This window comes from Scyliorhinus canicula, chromosome 10 (assembly GCF_902713615.1).
Source record: "Scyliorhinus canicula chromosome 10, sScyCan1.1, whole genome shotgun sequence".
NCBI classification, from domain to species: Eukaryota; Metazoa; Chordata; class Chondrichthyes; order Carcharhiniformes; family Scyliorhinidae; genus Scyliorhinus; species Scyliorhinus canicula.
Genome location: NC_052155.1, coordinates 167,336,646 through 167,357,621, shown reverse-complemented (window position 1 = coordinate 167,357,621; position 20,976 = coordinate 167,336,646). Strand labels below are relative to the sequence as shown.

The 20,976-nt window shown below is 43.4% G+C and overlaps 1 protein-coding gene across 3 annotated transcripts in view; it reads right to left on the bottom strand.

The window, feature by feature from the left end:
- Positions 1-20,976, bottom strand: part of rttn (rotatin) — a 229,033-nt gene that overhangs the window by 1,863 nt on the left and 206,194 nt on the right. For all 3 annotated transcript variants that reach the window (XM_038810072.1, XM_038810073.1, XM_038810074.1), the window contains exons 42-48: positions 18,599-18,696; positions 17,995-18,072; positions 17,763-17,889; positions 11,213-11,415; positions 10,545-10,812; positions 6,302-6,405; positions 3,765-3,834 (exon numbers count right to left, since the gene is read on the bottom strand). In XM_038810072.1, coding sequence (XP_038666000.1) covers positions 3,765-3,834; positions 6,302-6,405; positions 10,545-10,812; positions 11,213-11,415; positions 17,763-17,889; positions 17,995-18,072; positions 18,599-18,696 — 948 coding nt within the window. The remainder of the gene's footprint in view (positions 1-3,764; positions 3,835-6,301; positions 6,406-10,544; positions 10,813-11,212; positions 11,416-17,762; positions 17,890-17,994; positions 18,073-18,598; positions 18,697-20,976) is intronic.

The following is a 20,976-nucleotide window of genomic DNA, read 5'->3' as shown; positions in this document are numbered from 1 at the left end:
AGTATTTGAAAAGACTGCAACCAGGCAGTTGAAATTTCTCCGTCAGCTCCTTAAAGCTTGCAAATCTTAGGTCTCCAAACCCTTACCCTCCCATGACTTAAAACGTCCAAACCCACTGGCAGAAAAAGGTGGTTCCGGCAAATGGGGTCTAGTGGAGACATAGAACAGAGCTTAAAATGCTGCCTAAAATGCTTGCAGATTCTCAAGGTGGACACTACCACTTGGTTCAGGAAAAAATCCTACCAGAAAAGGTATGTTTCTGGTAACTATTGCACCAAGGCTAGAAACCAAGGAGGAGTTTGCTTCCTTTTGTCCCCATACGGAACCAGGATCACTGAACCACAACAATACCCACCTGATATTGGCTGCTCAAAACTAAAACAGTAAATTGGGTGGAGCCAAGACCCCTGACTGCCTATCCCTTTGGAGCAGAGCCCCACGGATCCTTGGAGTCTTACCCACTCAAATAAAGGAGGAGATTAATTTATTGACTTTGACGAAAAAGGACTTGGGGAGAAAAATGGAAAGACATTGAAAAAGAAATAAAAATCTCAGAGGTACATTGACTTGAATAGTCTTAACTCAGCCTGTTGAGGATAGGGGGAGGTTATCCCATGTAAGTCGTATGTGACACCATCAACCAGGTTGCTATAATTTAATTTATGAAGCGAGGCTCAACTGTGGGACCCCCAGACAATGAAAGCTGGTCTTGGCGGGGGGGGGGGGGGGGGGGGGGGGGGGGGGGTTGACCGGAAAGCATTCGCTCTCGTCCAAGTACAACTTGTATCGCAGTGAGGACCCTATACAATAATTGAATCCAAGTGATAGACTTGAGTCCAAATCCAAGAATCTCAAAAATATATTCCCACTCTATTCTATAAAATGCCTTTTCGGCATCTAGGGAAACAATCACCTACTGATCGGATACTGAGGAGCGGAAAAGGACAACATTTAGCAGACAATGTATAATCGCCGACAATAGCTGACCCTGAATGAAGCCAGTTTGGTGCTCCGAGATCACCTCTGGGAGCCAGGGCTCCGGACACAGTACCAGCACTAGAACAAGCAACCTAACGTCTGCAAGAATGAAATAGGTCTGTATGCAGTTGCATGCTGCAGCTGTATAGAACCTGAGTCAGGCCACACTTGGAAGAAAGAGAGAGAGTGTGTTCAATTCTGGTCGTCACACTACCAGAAAGATGTGGAGGCTTTGGAGAAGCTACAGAAGAGGTTTACCAGGATTCTGCCCAGAATGGAGGGCATTAGCTATGAGGAGAGATTAGATGAATTTGGTTTGTTCTCACTAGAACGAGGGAGATTGAGAGGTGACCTAATAGAAGTCTACAAATGATCAGGGGCATCAACAGGGAGGATATTCAGAAGCTTTTTCCCAGGGTGGAAGAGTCAATTACTAGTGGACATAGGTTTAAGGCGCGAGAGGCAAAGTTTACAGATGTGCGAGGGAAGTTTTTTTTACACAGGGAGTAGTGGGTGCCTGGACTTGCTGCCGGAGGAAGTGGTGGAAGCAGGTATGATAGTGACGTTTAAGGGGCGCCTTGACAAATAAATGAACAGGATATGAATAGAGCGATATGGACCCCGGAAGAGTAGAAGTATTTAGGTTAGACGGCAGCATGGTCGGCGCAGGCTTGGAGGGCCTATGGGCCTGCTCCGTGTTATAATTTTCTTTATTCTATGACACGCACTTTGTTGGGTCTTTGTCCATCTTGAGAATCAAGGAGATAGAAGCTTTTGTGAGGGTAGAGGGCAACGAGCCCCGGATAAGGAATCATTAAACATAGCCACTATTAAAGGTGGCAACTGCTCCGCAAAGTTCTTATAACATTCAATGGGAAAACTGTCTGGGCTAGGGGCTTTACCAATTTGCATCAATCATTGCATTTCACCATTTCCTCTGGAACTAACAGGGATTCCAACTCCTGGCCCCTCTGATCCCTCCACAGCTGGGATGGATAATCTGTAGAAAAGTCAGTTATGAACGATCCCTCAGCCAGAGGCTTTGATCTATTTATAGATCCGATAAAACAATCCCTAACTGCCTTCACCATGTGTGTTTTGTCGGAGGTAATAATCCCCTCCTCCCCCAAAGGCTGCCTTAAGGGCTTCCCACAGTGTAGACGGTGAGATTGACTCAGTTTTATTAAATTGTACATATTCCTCAATGGCGGTGGACATGCATTCACAAAATTTCTTGCCCACTAATAATGCAGTGTCCAATCTCCATGGCGGACACTTGAGGGACCTGACTCTAGCGCCAAATATCACAATTACTGAGTAACCAACTGCCACCACAGAAGGAACAGAGACCTATCCACCATTTTGTTGAACACAGCCCTCTTCTTCACCAGCTCTGCTCCCATGTCTTGGTAAAACCTGATGGCATGGCCTGCCCATTTATAATCATGCTCCCTTGCCCATCTCAGAACCCGTTCTTTCTCTTTGAAGCTAAGAAACTTCACTATTGCCACATGTGGTCAATCCTCAGGGTGGGGCCTCTGCCAGAATGTAGGTGGGCCCGATTCAACTCAGATGAGGATATGAATCCCCCTTTCCCCACCATCTTCCTGAACATCTCCACAAATTACTCTGTGGGCATTGGGCCTTCCATGCCCTCTGACAGCCCCACGATTCAAACATTTTGCCTCCTGGATCGATCCTCTAAATCATTCAACTTGGCCTTTAGCGACTTATTCGCCTCAGCCACCAGAGACATCTCCGCTTGAGGGAGGAAATCTGATCATTATGTTTTAAAAGGGACACCTCCATGTCTTTTATCGTAGCTCGCAGTTTTGTTGGTCTTCTCCAGAGCTACTCGGATGGGGCCAAGGCTTCCTCCATCGATTTGTGGAAGTCCGGCGACACAACCCGACAGTGCTTATTGAATTCTTTCGTCAAGGTACTTGGCCGTTAGTGGAGTGGGTGGAGCACCAGAGGCTACCTCCGCCATCTTTTCTGCCGATGAGCTCTGGTGGGCTCAGATTCCGTTGATGAACTTCTACTGTTTGCTTTTTCCTCCAGATCCTTATCCCATTAATTATGTGGGTTTTCAAAAGAAGATGCCCCCTTTAACTACAAGAAAAGGGCAAAAACTGCAGTACTCTAGCGGGAGCCATCTTGTGCACGTCTTCCCCCTACATAACGCCACCAGAGTCAACCGGAATTCACAATCTACAGGTTGGTTTTGAAACTGTAGATTGACGAAACGACCCCTGAGCATATGGTCACATAATCCAGTCCATTCAATCATTTGCTACCATATTTTCCTGCTGACAGATTTTCAGAAAAATGCCTCCTTAAAACATTGGTACGCTTTTCTTTATCATTAATATAAATTTGAGGTACCAGAGTTCAAAAACAACATACATAAATACTCAGCTAATATGTAGCCTAGGTTATAAAAAAAGCTGCCAAATATGTAATTTAATTTGGTCTTTTGACAGGTGTTGAATTTGGTTTTTTTTGATGAGCCTCATTGGCTGATGAGAATATAAACAAAAAAGTTCTAACATCGTAATTGCTATTTCTATGGACACGTCCAGCACCATCATCTGTGATGTTCAATTGAAAGCCAAACTCCTGCAGCAAGCAGTCTGTCAGGAGCTGGCAATTAAATCAAATTCTAAATTACCCACTTTAAAAAAATAAACATACAAAATTAATCAATTCTTGCAAAGGTTTGAAAAATAAACCACTTCTTTGCTGGATGTACAACATGTAAATATTACATATGCGTCAGTACTTACACTTTTTGACTGTTGGATAGGCTTCATCCACTCTCCTCTTGATTGATGGGTTTTTCAGTGTAACTTTGGCCTGTAAGCAACATTTACCTCAAATTGATGATGTGAAAATCAACATTTTTACTGCAAGAACCCAGTCAACTAGGGCAACAATGATGAACTGAAAATAATCTCCACAAGGTCAGTTAATTACAGGAGAGGTGCAAAATAATGTGGTTTGTTCTGAGTGCTAACAAAAGACTATATTTGTTTTATTGTCTTAACAGGTTGTTGAAGGTGCTACCTTGTGGGTGAAATGTAAAACTATGCTTAAATATTTCACAATACAAAATGAAATCTCACTTGTGGCTTTCTTTACACACAAATCTAAAACCCTTTTTCCTCTTTGCATATCTACCTATTTGGTTCTTTCTCATTCCCTAATGCTTTTTAATTCATCCTCGCTCTGTTCGGCTTCCACATTTTTCACGCACATTTGCACTTCATTATTTTTTTAAATATATTACACATTGTAAATCTGTTTTGTCTCCCACTCAATCTTAAGTATTGCTAACACACGGTCTTTTACTGATGTGATCAATTTCAACACCGTACTTTTGTTAAAACAGTGGGTAAACACGGCACATGGTAGCCAGTAGGTCATATGTCACTACGCGCATTGGGTGATATTATGTATGCATACATTTAAATAATAGAAAATTAAATACTTAAACAACTGATCTCCAAACTTTCCACTCCATTATTTTGAATGTCAATTTGCTTAAAAATACACTGACAAGATAATAAACTAATGCATATACTGTGAAAAAATCTCCCTTAAAACAAACAGACGCAGATAATGACACATGTAAAGTAATTCATTTCAAAAATACATTTATGCGAGATAAAAGGAGAGGGAGATTTTCAGGAAAGTGGCATTACGATTAACAAACATGTGAATCGACATAATGAGACTTGGATTCAAATCCTCCATTCATGTGTTGCTGGTGGGGGAAATCGCTAACATGTGGCTGCAATTTATTACATTGGCTCAATGACTCTTCAACCTTCTCAATCTTCTTCAAAAGGCACATCTTTTGATGGGTCTCACGGGGCCTCACGGTAGCATGGTGGTTAGCATCAATGCTTCACAGCTCCAGGGTCCCAGGTTCGATTCCCGGCTGGGTCACTGTCTGTGTGGAGTCTGCACGTCCTCCCTGTGTGTGTGTGGGTTTCCTCCGGGTGCTCCGGTTTCCTCCCACAGTCCAAAGATGTGCGGGTTAGGTGGATTGGCCATGCTAAATTGCCCGTAGTGTAAGGTTAATGGGGGGGATTGTTGGGTTACGGGTATACGGGTTACGTGGGTTTAAGTAGGGTGATCATTGCTCGGCACAGCATCGAGGGCTGAAGGGCCTGTTCTGTGCTGTACTGTTCTAAATCTAAATCTCATTCAGAAGGGGTTCAGGATTCCCAGATAATATACAAGAGTAAAAACCTAACACCGCTTTGCAATACAAGGATGTAGATTTCAGAGCAGCCGATATAAATATCCCACTTAGTACCTATTTTCCTCCAATCCTGTCTGCAGGGTATATGTAAAGAGCATGCTGTCAGTTGAAGTTATCAGCGTGCAATACTCATATGTGGGATCGTGCCATATAATTCTGACAAGTGTAAATTTCTTTGTTATGTATTTATCAGTTAATTTCACCCATTTCATATCCTTGAGCTGTGTGAAATACATGGCTGTTTGGGTTTAAATCTGATTTGTGATACAGCTGTTTCCTTTGGCATTAGTCTTTTGGAGAAAGTGAACAATGATGGGAAAGTGTTAATTTTAAAAATAAATGTTACATGGTGCACTTTTCAGTCAGGAGATGCATTACAGCACGATTGAATTCAAGCTGACGCTGTGAGGCTGGATTCTCCGTTTTTGGGACTATGTCCCACGCCATCGTGAAAACTGTGGTCTTTTATGGCAGGAATACTGGCGTCAAAAGACCACAGATTCCCGTTTTCCAGGGAGCTAGCAGGCAGCTGTCGTAGAGCTTGCAGTTCTAGCTGCCAATACGGCCCCCCACACTTCCGGGTCAGAGGCCGCGCATGTGCACGGCAGCAGCCGCCAGCGGCCGCACCATGCTCCATGGCGAACTCAGCCCGCCAAAATAGTGCCGCGCATCAGCTGCTCGCCCGCCCCAGACCGTCCGCAGACATAGCCCCAGTCCCGAATGAAGCTTCCCCTGCTCTCCGATCGGCCCTCCCCGACTGTGGCAGCCCTGGACTGAGTCCTCAGCCGCCATGCGAGGTTCCTGACCGGCAGGACCATGTTAGAACCACCTGCTCAGGAATTCGGCCAGTTGGGAATGGAAAATAGCGGGGCGGGCCTCAGGCAATGGCCTGAGACGGTGGATACTTGGCGTGGTGGAGAATAGCAAAACCGGCACTGGTCCCGATTTTGTGTGCAAAAACGGATTCTCCCGCCCCGGCACCGACACGATTCCGACGTGTGGAGAATCCAGCCCCTGATATCACAATGCAGAGAACTCAAATGGCACACTCACCTTTTGGTAGTTATGAAGTAAAGCCCAAAGTGCTGAAGCACCTATAGTCTGAACTACAGGATTGTCATTTTCTAGGCAAGCAGCAAATATTGACACAGTTTTATCTGAAAGGCAAAATAATAATAATAATAATCACTTATTGTCACAAGTAGACTTCAATGAGGTTACTGTGAAAAGCCCCTAGTCGCCACATTCCGGCACCAGTTCAGGGAGGCTGGTACGGGAATTAAACCTGCACTACTGCCTTGTTCTGCATTACAAGCCAGCTGTTTAACCTACTGTGCTAAACCAGCCCCTAAAATAGGAAGAAGCAAGAATACAGTGAATACCATTTCACACAAAGCTGTTTGACCCAGGAGCATTAATAGTAAAGAAGATTTGTAATTACTTTAGAATGTTTGGGGAATCTGCAATTGCTTCAAAAATGTTTAAAGACCCTTGTTTAAGAGATTGTATTAATTGTAAAGGGATCACTTCTAACTTTCAGATAATAAAAAAAGTACTGGCCCATGTGACATCACAACGTTTGACCTGGAACCAGTATGAAAAGAAACACATTTAAAATTTGATATGGAGATGCCGCCGTTGGACTGGGTTGGGCACAGTAAGAAGTCTTACAACACCAGGTTAAAGTCCAACAGGTTTGTTTCGAATCATCACCTTTTGGAGCTGTGCACAGCAACAAACAAACCTGTTGGACATTTAAAATAGAGTCCTTGTAGTAGACGCAAGAACAGAAATCCGAAGAGTAGAGAGGAGTCAAGAGGTTAAGGAAAGAAGTGTGCAATTACGTGGAAGATCACACAAGTAGGGCCCAGCTTACACAGACATTGCTGCCTGCAGATAACTAGCTAAGTCCTGGAAGGACAGGAACGGAGATTCTGCTTGGAAGCGCTGAAACTGAGACCATACAGACAGGGTGCACGGCCTACTACCTCCATGAGAAAGTCTTTGTTGCATCTGCTAGTTCATGTGTAATTTATAATTTGTACTGACAAATTCATATTTAACTTGTATTGATTCGGAACCATGTTAAAGTTACAAAAAGTAAAATCTTGTCCGATAATTTCTTCATTTGGGGGTGATTCGGTAAATTTGGTTATTTTGGCAGAAGGATCCCCTTAGGGATTGTAATACTGTCTTCCTGATTTATGGTCATCTGTCTGGGAACAACTAGAGCCAACATATGCATTTTTGATATATTTAGTGTCATGTAGATGTACTGGAACAGTTTAGCGAGAGGTATAGTTGTTTCTGAATCATAAATCTTTAACACTACACAGTTGGGATGCTGTTGGGGGTCCAGAGTCTTTGCTGTACCTCCTGCACTCTGTGATTTCATATTTTGTGCAGTGAATCAAATTGGCAAAGACCTATTGGTGAAGGTAGAACCTCTGGAGCGGCTGAGATGGATCATTAATTTGGTACTTTACGCTGAAGGTGGTTGCAAAGGCTTAAGCCTTGACTTTTTGCACTGATGAGAAGGTTGCCCCCACATTGAAGATATGATTGTAGTTAGCTATAAAATTATCCACCATATTTCATGGCTGGATATGGCAGAATTAGCAGGGCTCAGCTCTGATCCTTGTTTTGTGGGACCATTAGTTATGTCTATGTGGTAGTCACCACTAACTGGATTAGAGGTGAGCACAGTAAGAAGTCTGGCAACACCAGGTTAAAGTCCAACAGGTTTGTTTCAAACACGAGCTTTCGGAGCACTGCTCCTTCCTCAGGTGAATGATTCCTCAGGTGACATTCACCCGAGGAAGGAGCAGTGCTCCGAAAGCTCGTGTTTGAAACAAACCTGTTGAACTTTAACCTGGTGTTGTCAGACTTCATACTGTGCTCAGCCCAGTCCAACGCTGGCATCTCCACATTATGGATTAGCGGTAGTATGGCAAGACCCATAGGTAGTAATTGATAGTGCATCAGTCTACAGCACATTTCTACTGTTCAGCATGCATGCAGTCTAGTGTTCTATCTTCACCAGGTTGGCATCTCGGTTTTAGGGCATGATTGGTGCTACTCCTGAGATGTTCTTCCATATTGTGTGTTAAACCAGGTTAAATCCCATAGCTTTAAGTTAATGTTGGAGTGAGGGATATGCTGGGTCATGAGGTTACAGGCTGTAGTTGAATACAATTCTAGCTGCTGTTATTGGCAGCATCATGGATACGCAGTTTTGAGATGGAGATCTATTGCAAATCTATCCCATTTAGCACGTGGGGGTAATAAAATTGTCACTTCACAATTATTAGCGTCCTAATCTCTGAAATGTAAAACTCTACCAAGCACAGAAGGTTCAAGGCAAACAAATATAGTTAATTATTAGTGATTATAAAAGTGCATTATTAAAAATCCAAAGCAAAATATTGTGGATGCTGAGCAATACTCAGGAGGTCAGTGTAGAGAGTAACAGAGTTGACAGTCCTGATGGTTCCGAGGAAGTAAAGAGGGCACGGGAAAATCAATAAAGAGTCTGCAACGCCAGGGATGTGTAACGCTTATGAAATTTAAAGGCAAGACCTCACTGGCTCAGATCGCCACTCTCCAGATCGTGGAAGATTGGAGTTGCAACCTAAGATTATAAAAGCAAAATACTATAGATGCTGGATATCTGAAACAGAAACAGAAAATGCTGGAAAAACTCTGCAGGTCTGGCAGGATCAGTGAATAGAGAAACAGAGTTAATGGCTGCGAGCTACCAGCCTTGTCATAACTGATTCGGGACACCATGAGGCTAGTGTTATGTCTCGCGAGATCTCGTCAGATCTCACGAGGCATTGCGATCTGGATCCCGCCCACAATGGGCAGGATCCAGATTTGCATATTCAAGTATGCAGTCAGGCTCACTTGAATATGTTCACGCTGGAGTTACCCAAGGCGCTAATGTCTGGGCTTCGGAGACCCTGAGCGAGTTCTGTTTAGCACTAGTCTCCATCCACCAACGTGGAGGCATACGGGCACTCGAGGAGTCTCCCAGGCAGTCAGCCCCCCCCCCCCCCCCCCCCAAGTGGTCTAGCTCTAGGCAGCTTGGCACTCTGGCACCCATGATGCCAACCGGCCTGACATGCCTGGCATTCGATGCCACCCAGGCAATGCCACAAGAGAACTGCCAGGGTGGCCAGGTGGTGTTGGCAGGGGCACTGCCAGACTCGCAGTGCCAAGGTGGTATCTTGCCCTGCCCTTATGAGGTAGCGTGGGGGGGGTGGGGAAAGAGAGAGAGAGCGAGAGCGAGAGCGATTGTCCCGGAAGCTGTGCTTGGGGGTGCGCGGGGGGTTCGGAGATTGGAACATCATTTAAAAATGGTGCACCGACCTTTTGGAGACTAGAACTGGGACTAAGTGCGGCCTCGGTGAATCGTCCCTGACCAAGGCCCGGAAATGAATCAGAATTCCATTTACTAGCATGGTCGTTTGAAATACCCGACGCAAAGCGCCCTACACGGGGCTGTTTCATTTCTGTTAAATCGCACCCAATGTTTCGAGCCTGTGAGTAGGTGAAAGGGGGTCTGGTGACATAAAGGTTTGTGAATGGGTGGAGGACAGGGGAGACTGAATGACAAAACCTTTCCTGGTGCAAGGCCAATGGACATGACAATGGGATCAGATAAAAAAGACGTGCCTCAAGGAAGTTGTGAATGGCAGCCAAAAACAAAAAGTGAAGGAAAGAGAGGCAGGAAGCAAAGAAACGTGAAGGAAATGTGGCAGAGGTTAGGATCTAAAATTGTTGAACTTAATGTTAGATCCACAAAGCTGAAATATGTTCAGTCGAAAGATGAAGGGCTGTTCTTCAACTCGAGTTTAGCTTTGTTGGAACATGGAGCCTTGCTGATGGATTGTCTTCATGGTTGTTCAAAAGTCTGGTTCACTTCTTTTAAGGTCATTATCCAGTTAGTCTCCGAAGGGAAGTGCTCTAAATAGGTCCTTAAGTCAGAGTTTATTTTCTGTTTGGTATGGGAAGTTTGCACATTGCACAGGTTTGTAAATTTTTAGTTTCTGCAAAAAAACTAACACCTTTTTTTGAGACATGGAGGTGTGATGCCCAAAGTGTGGCAGAAGTTCTTAAAGCGAACTAACCCCACAAAAAGAAGTTGCATTCATAAACCACCACTTCAACAATAAAACCAAGGGCAATCAATTAATTTTCAGCAGGTTTGAAAGCAATTTCGTTACTATTAATCCATTCACAAACCAGTAAAATCAGATACTAAGGAAAAAGTGGAAAGTTTGAAGTTACTTACCATCCGCTAGAATCTTTGGCTTATTAGCAGGATTGAAGCAAATATTATGAAGCACGAGCAGCGCAGTGGGCTGATTGTTCTTGTGTTTGTGCTGGGACATTGTTGTCAAAAGCTCCAGACTCCCGTTTATCTTCAGAATCATCTGCTGCCCCTCATCTCCAAAAGACATATTCAGCAATAGCTTCAACCAAAGCATGGTCAAAATACTTAAGGGTTTTCCTGCTGTCTTTGGTAATGGCAGGGCAAGGAAGTTATTCAAGAAATTGCTCTACAATAAAGATCGGAAGCATGAAATGAGCAAATGTCCTAATACTGACGTGAGACAGCAAAGCACCACTACATTAGTCAACAATCCTCCTTGATACCTGAATGGTATATTTTTATATACTTCTAGGTTTATAAAAGCTCTATACCTTTTATATTATCTGATGGCCTTTCTTTACATTCCATTTTAGCCCTTTAATTTCCCTTTTCTACCTCCATAAACATTCTATATTCCACCCAATTTTGATATTGTTTTACCATATACCTACAAGAGCATCTCTGAACATCTGATTCTACCAAATATAACTGCTTCCGTTTAAAAAAAAATAATTGGAGGTACTTCAGGACTCGCAGAAGTAGCTGCTAGGTTATACCAGTAACTTTATTTACTATGTGCTACTGACCTTCTGCAACACGCCTTTACATTCATGGGATATGACCAAGTTGGAGAGGACAGCAAATGCCATTTGTTGAATGGTACTGTTGTCGTGTGTCTTCTGCAAAGCTTGCTTCATGATCATATGCATCAGAGAATTACCGGCCAGGCCTCTTTGAGCAGAATGGGAAACAAGTGGTGCTCCATTTCCACAGCACAGAGAAACACACGCTAAAAAATATCAATTTAGAAAAATGGGCAAGACTTTAGTCTTTAATTCTAGATAGAATATATATGAATATGGCACGGGTCAACTAAAATGAAATATATGCTGACTAAATATACCAACAGTTCCGATATTATGCTTATTATAATGAATTACATTACAAAAGAAAATCATCCCAATAAAGAAATTCGTTAACGAAAACTTAACATGTAGAATTATCAATACATAGGAGTGTGTAACAAAGATGTGAAACATACAGAAATTCAATAACATTATAAGCTGAGTACACTCAGGAGCTCTGTATCCTTGTTACAAACTGGTTTATTGGTTATTTGTCATAATAAGTACAGCATAAGCTTGTGGGACTGCTTTTAGAATAGATTTAGATTTATTGTCACATGTACCGAGGTACAGTGAAAAGTATTGTTCTGCATAGTCCAGGCAGATCGCTCCATAAATGAAAACATAGAAGATACGATAAATACACAATATAAATACATAAACATAGGGTGCAGCATGCAGAATGTAGTTCTACAACTGTAGAGAAAAAGACCTGTTGAGTCCATAATAGGGCCATTGACAAGTCTGGGAACAGCGGGGAAGAAGCTGCTTTTGAATCTATTGGTCTGTGTTCTCAAACTTTCGTGCAAGCACCATCATGGTGGATCGCAAATTGCAATTAAGTTGTTGCAACTTTTTGCAACTGATGAACAAACCCACGATCCAGATGCCAGATGTTCCAGTCCGCACATTTAGAACACTAAAGTAATTTCACATCATCGTCACTGTAATCATGAAACAAATGAATCACAACCCAAAAAGAATGCAACAAAGCACTGACAATGAAAATCCAATTTGTTTGTTTTGGGCTACTGGCCAAGTCAAATTAATACCCCATAGTGACCAATTTTCTGCAAATGACATTCCACTTTGACTTCATAGCCCCAGATAAAATATGGCAGATAAGCTTCCTGAACAGAATGAGACTGGGCCTGAGTTATAAACTTGAGTTTCCATAGAGACTACTGCATCAAAGTGCCAAATCAAACAGGGTTGGCATACAACGATTGAGAGAGCTTAAATTATATTAACTCTGCAGCAGAAAACTAACAGCTCCAACAGCAGGTCAGAGGATGGATGTTTTGCGACTAAGTAACTGGGGAATCATCTCCTGATTTCTTAAAATGTGGCCACCAATGAGAACACACAAGAATGATGGATTTAAAAAAAACGCATTTTATTCAAATTTGTATCAAAGTAGGTTACAGCAAATAAACACCCCGGGAAACATTCTTCCCTACAATCAACTATACAGTTTGTACAGATTTTCCTCCTTTTTCACCCCCCCCCCCCCCCCCCCACCCCCCTGCGATGAACAGCTCCTCAAACACGGTCACAAACATCCCCCACCTTTTTCTGAACTCCCCTGCTGAGCCCCTTCACTCATACTTTATCATCTCTAACCGCAGGTAGTCGTACAGGTCACCCAACCATGCTGCTACCCCCGGTGGCAATGCCGACCGCCACTCCAGCAAAATTTGTCGCCGTGCAATCAGAGAGGCAAAGGCCATGACATCGGCCTTCCTCCTCTCCATGAGCTCCAGCTTCTCTGAAACCCCAAATATCGCCACCAAAAGGTCCGGGTCCACTCCCTCCTCCACTATCCTGGCTAAGACCACAAACACTCCCACCCAGAATCTTCCCAATTTTTCACAATCCCAAAACACGTGCGCATGATTCACTGGCCCCTGCCCACACCTCTCAAACTCATCTGCTACCCACCTGAAAGAACCCACTCATTCTCGCTCAAGTCATATGCACCCTGTGCACCACCTTGAACTGTATCAGGCTCATCCTTGCACAACAGGAGGTTACGTTTACCCTTCGCAGTGCCTCACTCCATACTCCCCAATTGATCTCCATTACGAACTCCACTTCTCATTTCTCCTTGATCTTTACCACTTGCTCATCTCCCTGCTCCCCCAGCCACTTATATATAGCCCCAATTCTTCCCTCCCCTTCCACATCCGGAAGACTGTAATTATTGGGCAGCCAAGGACCAAAGTCTACGGGTATTTTTATAGGAATTACTGGTTAATTCACTTGTGTTGTGACAAGAGGGGCTGAAATTGCCTGCTCACTAGCCTGGAGTGCCGTAGAAATATTTAATTAAATTATTTTGGAAAGACAGCCTCTATTATATGAGAAAATATGGTGGTGAATTTTCACACTGCGAGATCTTACAGGAAGAAATAAGATTAGAGACACTTACTTTAGTGGTGTTACCCAAAGGAAGACACAAGACTAACTCTGTCTTTTTTGAAAAGGTGCTATGGGATCCTTTATGTTTACCTAAACAAGCAATATACAAAGTTTTGTATATTGTCTGATCTAAAAAAGTGGCATTTGAACCCACAGCTTTGAAACTCAGGGCAAGAGTTATAGTGGTTGGCAGTGGTCCCAGCATTGATCCTTGTGTAACATCTTCTGCCATTCTGAACTGCTTTATCCCCACTCAGAATATTAACCCTGGGGATGTAACCAAAAGCTTACCTAGACTTTGAGGCAATTACAACAGCAACTTGCATTTATGTGGCACTTTTAATGGCGTAAAGCACTGCAAGCAGCTTATTAGGATAACAACATGTAGCGACTGTGTCATATTTTGAAAAGATGTAAAAGCGGTTCCATGAGTACAGCTTCAAGACAGAATATTTTTGTATCCAGAAAATATGCTGCCTATATGTTGACAGGGCTGAAGGGAATTCAAAAGCTTCTACCGATACAGTGGTGAACATGTGGCACTCTCGGCAACAGGGTGAGGGAAGTCATAGAATCCCTGTAGTGTAGGAGACTTAGGGGGGATCTTATAGAGGTCTATAAAATAAGGAGGGGCATAGATAAAGCAGATGGTCGACAACTTTTCCCAAAGGTAGAGGAGTCTAGAACTAGAGGGCATAGGTTTAAGGTGAGAAGGAAGAGATTCAAAAGACGGCAGAGGTGAGCATCTGGAACGGGCTGCCAGAGGCAGTAGTAGAGGCGGGTACAATTTTGTCTTTTAAAAAGCAGTTAGACAGTTACATGGGCAGGGTGGGTTCAGAGGGATATGGGCCAAATGCGGGCAACTGGGACAAGCTTAGTGATAGAAACTGGGCGGCATGGACAAGTTGGGCTGATGGGTCTTTTTCCATGCTATAAACATCGATGCAGCAGACCATTCGGCCCATCGAGTCTGCACCGACCCTCTGAAAGAACACCCTAACCAGGCTCAAGCCTATCCCTTGCAACCTCGTAACCCCACTTAATCTGCACATCCCAAGGCACTGGGGCAATGTGGCATGGCCAATCCACCTGACCTGCACATCTTTGGGCAGTGGGAGAAAAACGGAGCACCCAGAGGAAACCCATGCAGACACGGGGAGAATGTACAAACTCAACACGGACTCACCCACGGCTAGAATTGAACCCGGGTATAGATATATATATTTTTTATAAATTTAAAATACCCAATTGCATAAGAACACGCTCTCTCCCTCTTTCTTTGAAAACTATAGAGCTTCATAACATCAATCTTGTTTTGTCTTTAAACTATGAAGTGAATCAGTACATCAGACGACGGATGTAAAAAATTAACATATAGGCAACAATAGAAACCCTGTTGTCTAATTCCTCAATCTAAATGCTAAATTATTTTGTAAATAAATTTTCCATCCAATCTTTTCCTCTTTTATTCCTTAGCACACTGGGCTAAATCGCTGGCTTTGAAAGCAGACCAAGGCAGGCCAGCAGCACGGTTCGATTCCTGTAACAGCCTCCCCGAACAGGCGCCGGTGTGTGGTGACTAGGGGCTTTTCACAGTAACTTCATTGAAGCCTACTCGTGACAATAAGCGAATTTCAGTTCATTTTCATTTCATTACTGTAGGAGCTATACCGGTTTCAACTATCTCTTAGGATATCTAAACTGATTTGAGGATTTAAATAGCTCCAGCTCGTCAAACATTCTTGAAAACAGTTTGCGAATTCCTGCAGTCGAGAAATGGCCTCCTATCTGCTGCGTGTGGATATCTAATCATTTCCTGTGTTTGCGTTTAAGGGCTTCAACTAGATTACAAAACTTTTTTTTATAAATTTAGAGTACCCAATTCATTTTTTCCAATTAAGGGGTAATTTAGCGTAGCCAATCCACCTAACCTGCACATCTTTGGATTGTGGGAGCGAAATCCACGCAAACACGGGGAGAATGTGCAAACTCCACACGGCAAGTGACCCAGAGCCAGGATCGAACCTTGGACCTCAGCACCATGAGGCAGCAGGGCTAACCCACTGCGCCACTGTGCTGCCCGAGATTACAAAACTGACCAAGAACCATTGACTAGGTTTTTTAAAAATAAGTCAGTATGAGGCGAGAGAAAAGAATTTGGAGCAGAAACAGAAACTTGTAAATACATCATTTACAACAATTCCAAGAACTGAAGCCCACACCGCCCCCCCCACGATAATCGGAAGTGATGTGAGCAATCTTGATGTGAGGAATAAGAATCAAGGCGACTGCCAGAATAATATGTGTGTGGTGTGAGTGTGTATGTGTTTTGGGGATAGGGGAGAAGATATCTGTAGCACAGGAACGGGTCATAAGGAAGACATCACCAATGGTTTTACTCCTTCAGTTTATGGAGCATGCTGAACTGAATCAGCTCATTCTCCAGGAACATGCTGATGCTGTGTAAGATGCTATAATAAGCACAAGTTTAGGTTTTGCATATTTCTGCAATTCTGCCTTTACAAAGAAGGCTCTTAATAAAAAAGCTTGAAAGCTTGACGACATTCAGAATATAATGACTTGAAATATCTTGGAAGTCATTTGCTGAGGGAAAAAGAGCATTTTGAAACGAGTTGGGGTTTCTTTTGCATTTTATTCAGAATTTTGATTAGTTGTCTACAATATTGATTCATCATGATATTTGTCCTTTTTGTACAATTTGGTTAATTAATAACGTTCAAATGCTTCAGACATAATTATCTTCTATTAAACAGCTAGTCATCCATCATCCGACCATTACACTGTGCTAAACCACATCACATCCACTCCTAATTAGAGAATAGAATTTTCATAGCTGCCCAGTTTATAAGTTTTATAAGTTCACACAGCAAATTTGATAATACAGTCTTTTTAACTTAGAGAGCACATTTTAGTCCAATCAATCAATTTTGCTTAATGCTACAAACATTGGATTTTCAAGTTTTAAAATCTCTCCTTTAATTTAGGGTGAAAGAGAATGTTCTGGATAGAGAGATGATGGTTATATTAAACAATCTACACAGGGATAACCAGATCTCATGGGCCTATCATTGAGCAATAAACCCAATCCAAAGGCGATTTAAAAATCAAATGACACTTTTCACATATTGACACAGAAAAAGGAAAGAGAGGGGGAAAAAAAATAAAGACAGCCAAAAACAGCTATTGCTGGGAAGAGCAGCGAAAGACATCTTTGTGCTAGCAACCAAGAAGGATGTCAGTGAGAGCTGACTTTCTTCTTGAAAAAAGCACAGAACAAATGGAGATTTAAGGAACAAGGAGTGGTTGAGGGGACCCCGCTGATGAAAGTCAACTCTGGAATACTCAGACTGGATAGAATGATTTTAGAACGACACAAAGATTTGACCTAGCATGGGAGGCAGACGTGAGCCTCTGGAAAGCTGGGATTAACTTCTATTGCTACTGGCCACAAGTGAGGTACACAGCCGAAGGAGTTGCAAGACATACCTCAATTGTTTTAATTAATTAATGTAAATGTACAGTACAGTTTTTCAGTTTAGTCTATTAGTTGCCGATTAAGTAAAATTTGAAAGTACGGTTTGGCCTACGTTGATTTTAGTTTATTTGTTACAGTAAAAGTCTTAAAACATGAAATCTTGACCTTTGGTTATTTCCATTAGTTGCTGGGAAATGTATTTCTTTTGAAAAGTTATCAATCTCTACAGGCATAGTAACGCTGAGTTTGAATAAGAAAGTATATGAATTTAAATATTTATCATCTTGATCAACGTTTTAACTGTTAACAGACCGCAACAGTTTCTTATTTTGCTTTGTTAGTGGTGGCAAGTGACCAAAAAAGGATTCACTTGTGGGCATCTGGTTCAGAGAGGTATTATCATCAGATATGATGGAACCAAGTTTGGATAAAGTGTAATGTGGAACAATGATTTTTAAACTAATTATTTTGCTTCCCAGTTTACTGATATTCCAAACAATTTTTGATAACTTTTTCTTGTATTTAACAGATATTTTATGCAATGAAAATGCTGTTCAAACCGCAGGCTTTCCTCAGTTCATAAACTCTACTCACATGCCGGTAGGTTTGCCGTGTAGACACATAACAGTCTCAGAGCTGCCAACATCAGTGTGTCATCCATTAAAAGCCAGGGCCAAAGTGAATAAATTGCACTCACAAGATGAGCATCAGATGCTGCAACCTGCAGGAAAAGTGGGGACAGAAGAGGAACCGCAGTTTGAACGATTATGCAAACAGTAATTAAGAACTCTTACCAATGAATGCATTATTTTGGCACTATACTTACTTTGCATTCGACATTGTGACATAAGCAATTCCTCAGCAACTGCATTACCATTTTCAGCTCTCTAGTAAGACTGTCATCCTGTGTTGAGACATATGAACGGTCTATGAGAATAATCATGATGAAACATTAAATACAAGTGACTATTAAGTCACTTGTTTTTAATAAGTGTTACTATTTTATAACAAAACACGTGCACAATCCACCAATGTTAGCAAAATGATAACTGGATTTTAAAAAGTACCTACAGTAATTAGCTACAAGGGATTTTTTTGTAAGCACAAAGGAAAAATGGTACGAGGCATATTTAACATTAGTATGAGGAGCACATCGAATTTTGATGTTCAGCAAATAGAATATCTCCTCAGGGATAATGTGAATAAAAATCTCTGCAACCTGGATCGGCTGTGAATATTTCAACCAGATAGAGACATGTGCCAAGAAATCAGCAACAGTATATTAAGAATCTTTAAAAATAAATCATTCAACGTGTTAAGTTCAACAACTTCGTTTTTTTTTGTAGCAGGACTTGGGTCATTAAACACTTCCCTGAATGGCAATGCTGCGCGTTTGCTAAATTAGCTGCTTTTCTTGTCTCCACGCTTACCTTTTTCCTTTGGATCACTTTTCCAGGTCTCAGTGAATCCAAGTTGAACTGTACATAGGTTTGCTTCATCTGCTCTACACAGCTGTCAACAAGGCCAGCTAAGCAAGGAGGAACAAAAACACATTACCTAGACTGCAAACTAATTGTTTATGTTTATTTGATCTCAATCTTGTAAAAAACTTAGCTTTCATATATTCAATGTGTGTTTTCAATGCATTTTCAAAAACACTTCAGCTAAATTTTAACTCAAAGTGTACATTGGAAATAAAGGGTGCTGTATAGCATCTCTGTATTTGTTTGTTATGAGAATACATTGTGAAATAAACATAACTTATTAATTGAAATCTTCATTTTGAAGAGAATATGTTAAAATTAATTCTCAAGGTAGTTTTTTTCCGTTTGGTGTGATGTTTGTGGGATACCATTGTGGTGTAATAAAGTGTGTCTCCTCCTCAGTATCAGGGTTAGGGATGTCACATCAAGTAAAGCTCCCCATATGCTGCCTCAAGAAAAGGCTTTAACTCAACCCGAGGACAGAATTCTTCTTGTGCATAAATGTGGCTCTTCCTATTTTCCACATCAATCATACTTACTAGACAACTAAAATTGCATGATAGAAACAGGAAGTACAGTGTGCTGAACCACAGTTCCAAGTATAACAATGATGTTCTTGAGAAATAAGTAACCTCGGTGAAACATAAAACCTACATATTTCGGTTTTAACTTTGGGCCGTGTGGAGTTCCAGGGTTTGCACCTTTGTACCAGCCTGAAACAAACATGCCACTCCATCCCTGCAAAATAAAATGGTAGCTCTCCAAGATTGGTAGGGATGTATGAGAATTTTTAAGTTTTACGTGAAATGCGTTCCGGTGGCAGCGATGACGTAGGAAGCCACACATTTGGGAGCTCCCATTTCAAACTGACTTTTCGGCTCTTTTTAGAGCCCAAAACGGAAATTTGTCGACGTCTCCCGGTGGGAGAAGGTGTGCTGATCGACTTTCTCCGCAGTTCATGACTCGAACTCGGAGTGGAAAGGGGGAAAAAACGGCAGCAGCTCCCCAGAAAAAACGGGAGAAGGAATCCAAGATGGTGGCCGGCGGAGCGCCAGAGGAGTGGAAGCAGTGGGCCCAGGAGCAACAAGTTGCTCTCCTGCGCTGTTTTGCAGATTTCAAGGCTGAGGTACTGAGCTCTCTGCAGGAAACGAACAAAAGGCTCTCGGAGATTCAGACGACCCAGGGTGCTGCCAGCAAGGCGTTGCAGACGCAGGCCACTGAACGAGAGGAGGAGGCCGGGGTCCTCGTGAGTAAGGTGGAGGGGCACGAGGCACTCCACAAGAAGTGGCAGGACCGCTTAGAGGAGCTTGATCACCGCAAGAGGCGGAAAAATCTGCGGATCTTGGGCCTTACGGAGGACCTGGAGGGGTCGGACCTGACAACCTACGTGGCTACGATGCTGAACTCGCTAGTGAGGGTCGGGTCTTTCCATCTGCCCTTGGAGCTGGAGGGAGCACACAAAGTACTGGCCAGGAGGCCTAAGGAGAATGAACCCCCACGTGCGATGCTGGTGAGGTTCCACCGGTTCAGTGATCGTGAGTGTGTGCTGCGCTGGGCCAAGAAGGTGAAGAGAGCAACTGGGAGAATGGGGTAGTACGGATCTACCAGGATTGGAGTGCGGAGGTGGCTAAGCGGCAGTCCGGGTTTAATCGGACGAAAGGGGTGCTTTACAAGAAGAAGATAAAGTTCGGAAAGCGCGGGCTTTCCTCTGGTTTCCCACGCTACGGGGCTGGGGGGTGGAGACGATGAGGGGGGAGACGGGGCCTTAACTGGTTCTTCCCCGCGCTGGAGCGGTGCCTGGAGGAGGGATAGGATGGGGGATGATCCCACTTTGGGAGGGGTCGGGTTATTGGCGGGAGTTTCCGGGGTCAGCAGAAGTTAGCTGACCCACGGAAGTACAATGGAGGACGGTTCGCGGCTAGGAGGGTTCCTAGCCTGGGGGGGAGGGGGGGAAAGGGGAATACCGGGTTGCTGCTGGCAGGGTCAGGAAGGAGCTGGTGGGGGCCGGGGGGGACAGAGGTGAAGTGCTGTCGCTGTGGGGACTGGGTCGGGCGGGGGGTGCTGGCCTGGGGCGGGCAGTCGATGGGCTATGGCTAGTCGACGGGGGAGGGGGGCGGGACGCCCTCTGATCCGGTTGGTCACCTGGAATGCGAGAGGATTGAATGGGCCGGTGAAGCGGTCGAGGGTACTTGCTCATCTGAGGGGGCTAAAGGCAGATGTGGCAATGCTTCAGGAGACTCACCTGACGGTGGTGGACCAGGTCCGTCTGAGGAAGGGGTGGGTGGGGCAGGTTTTCCACTCTGGGTTGGATGTGAAGAACCGGG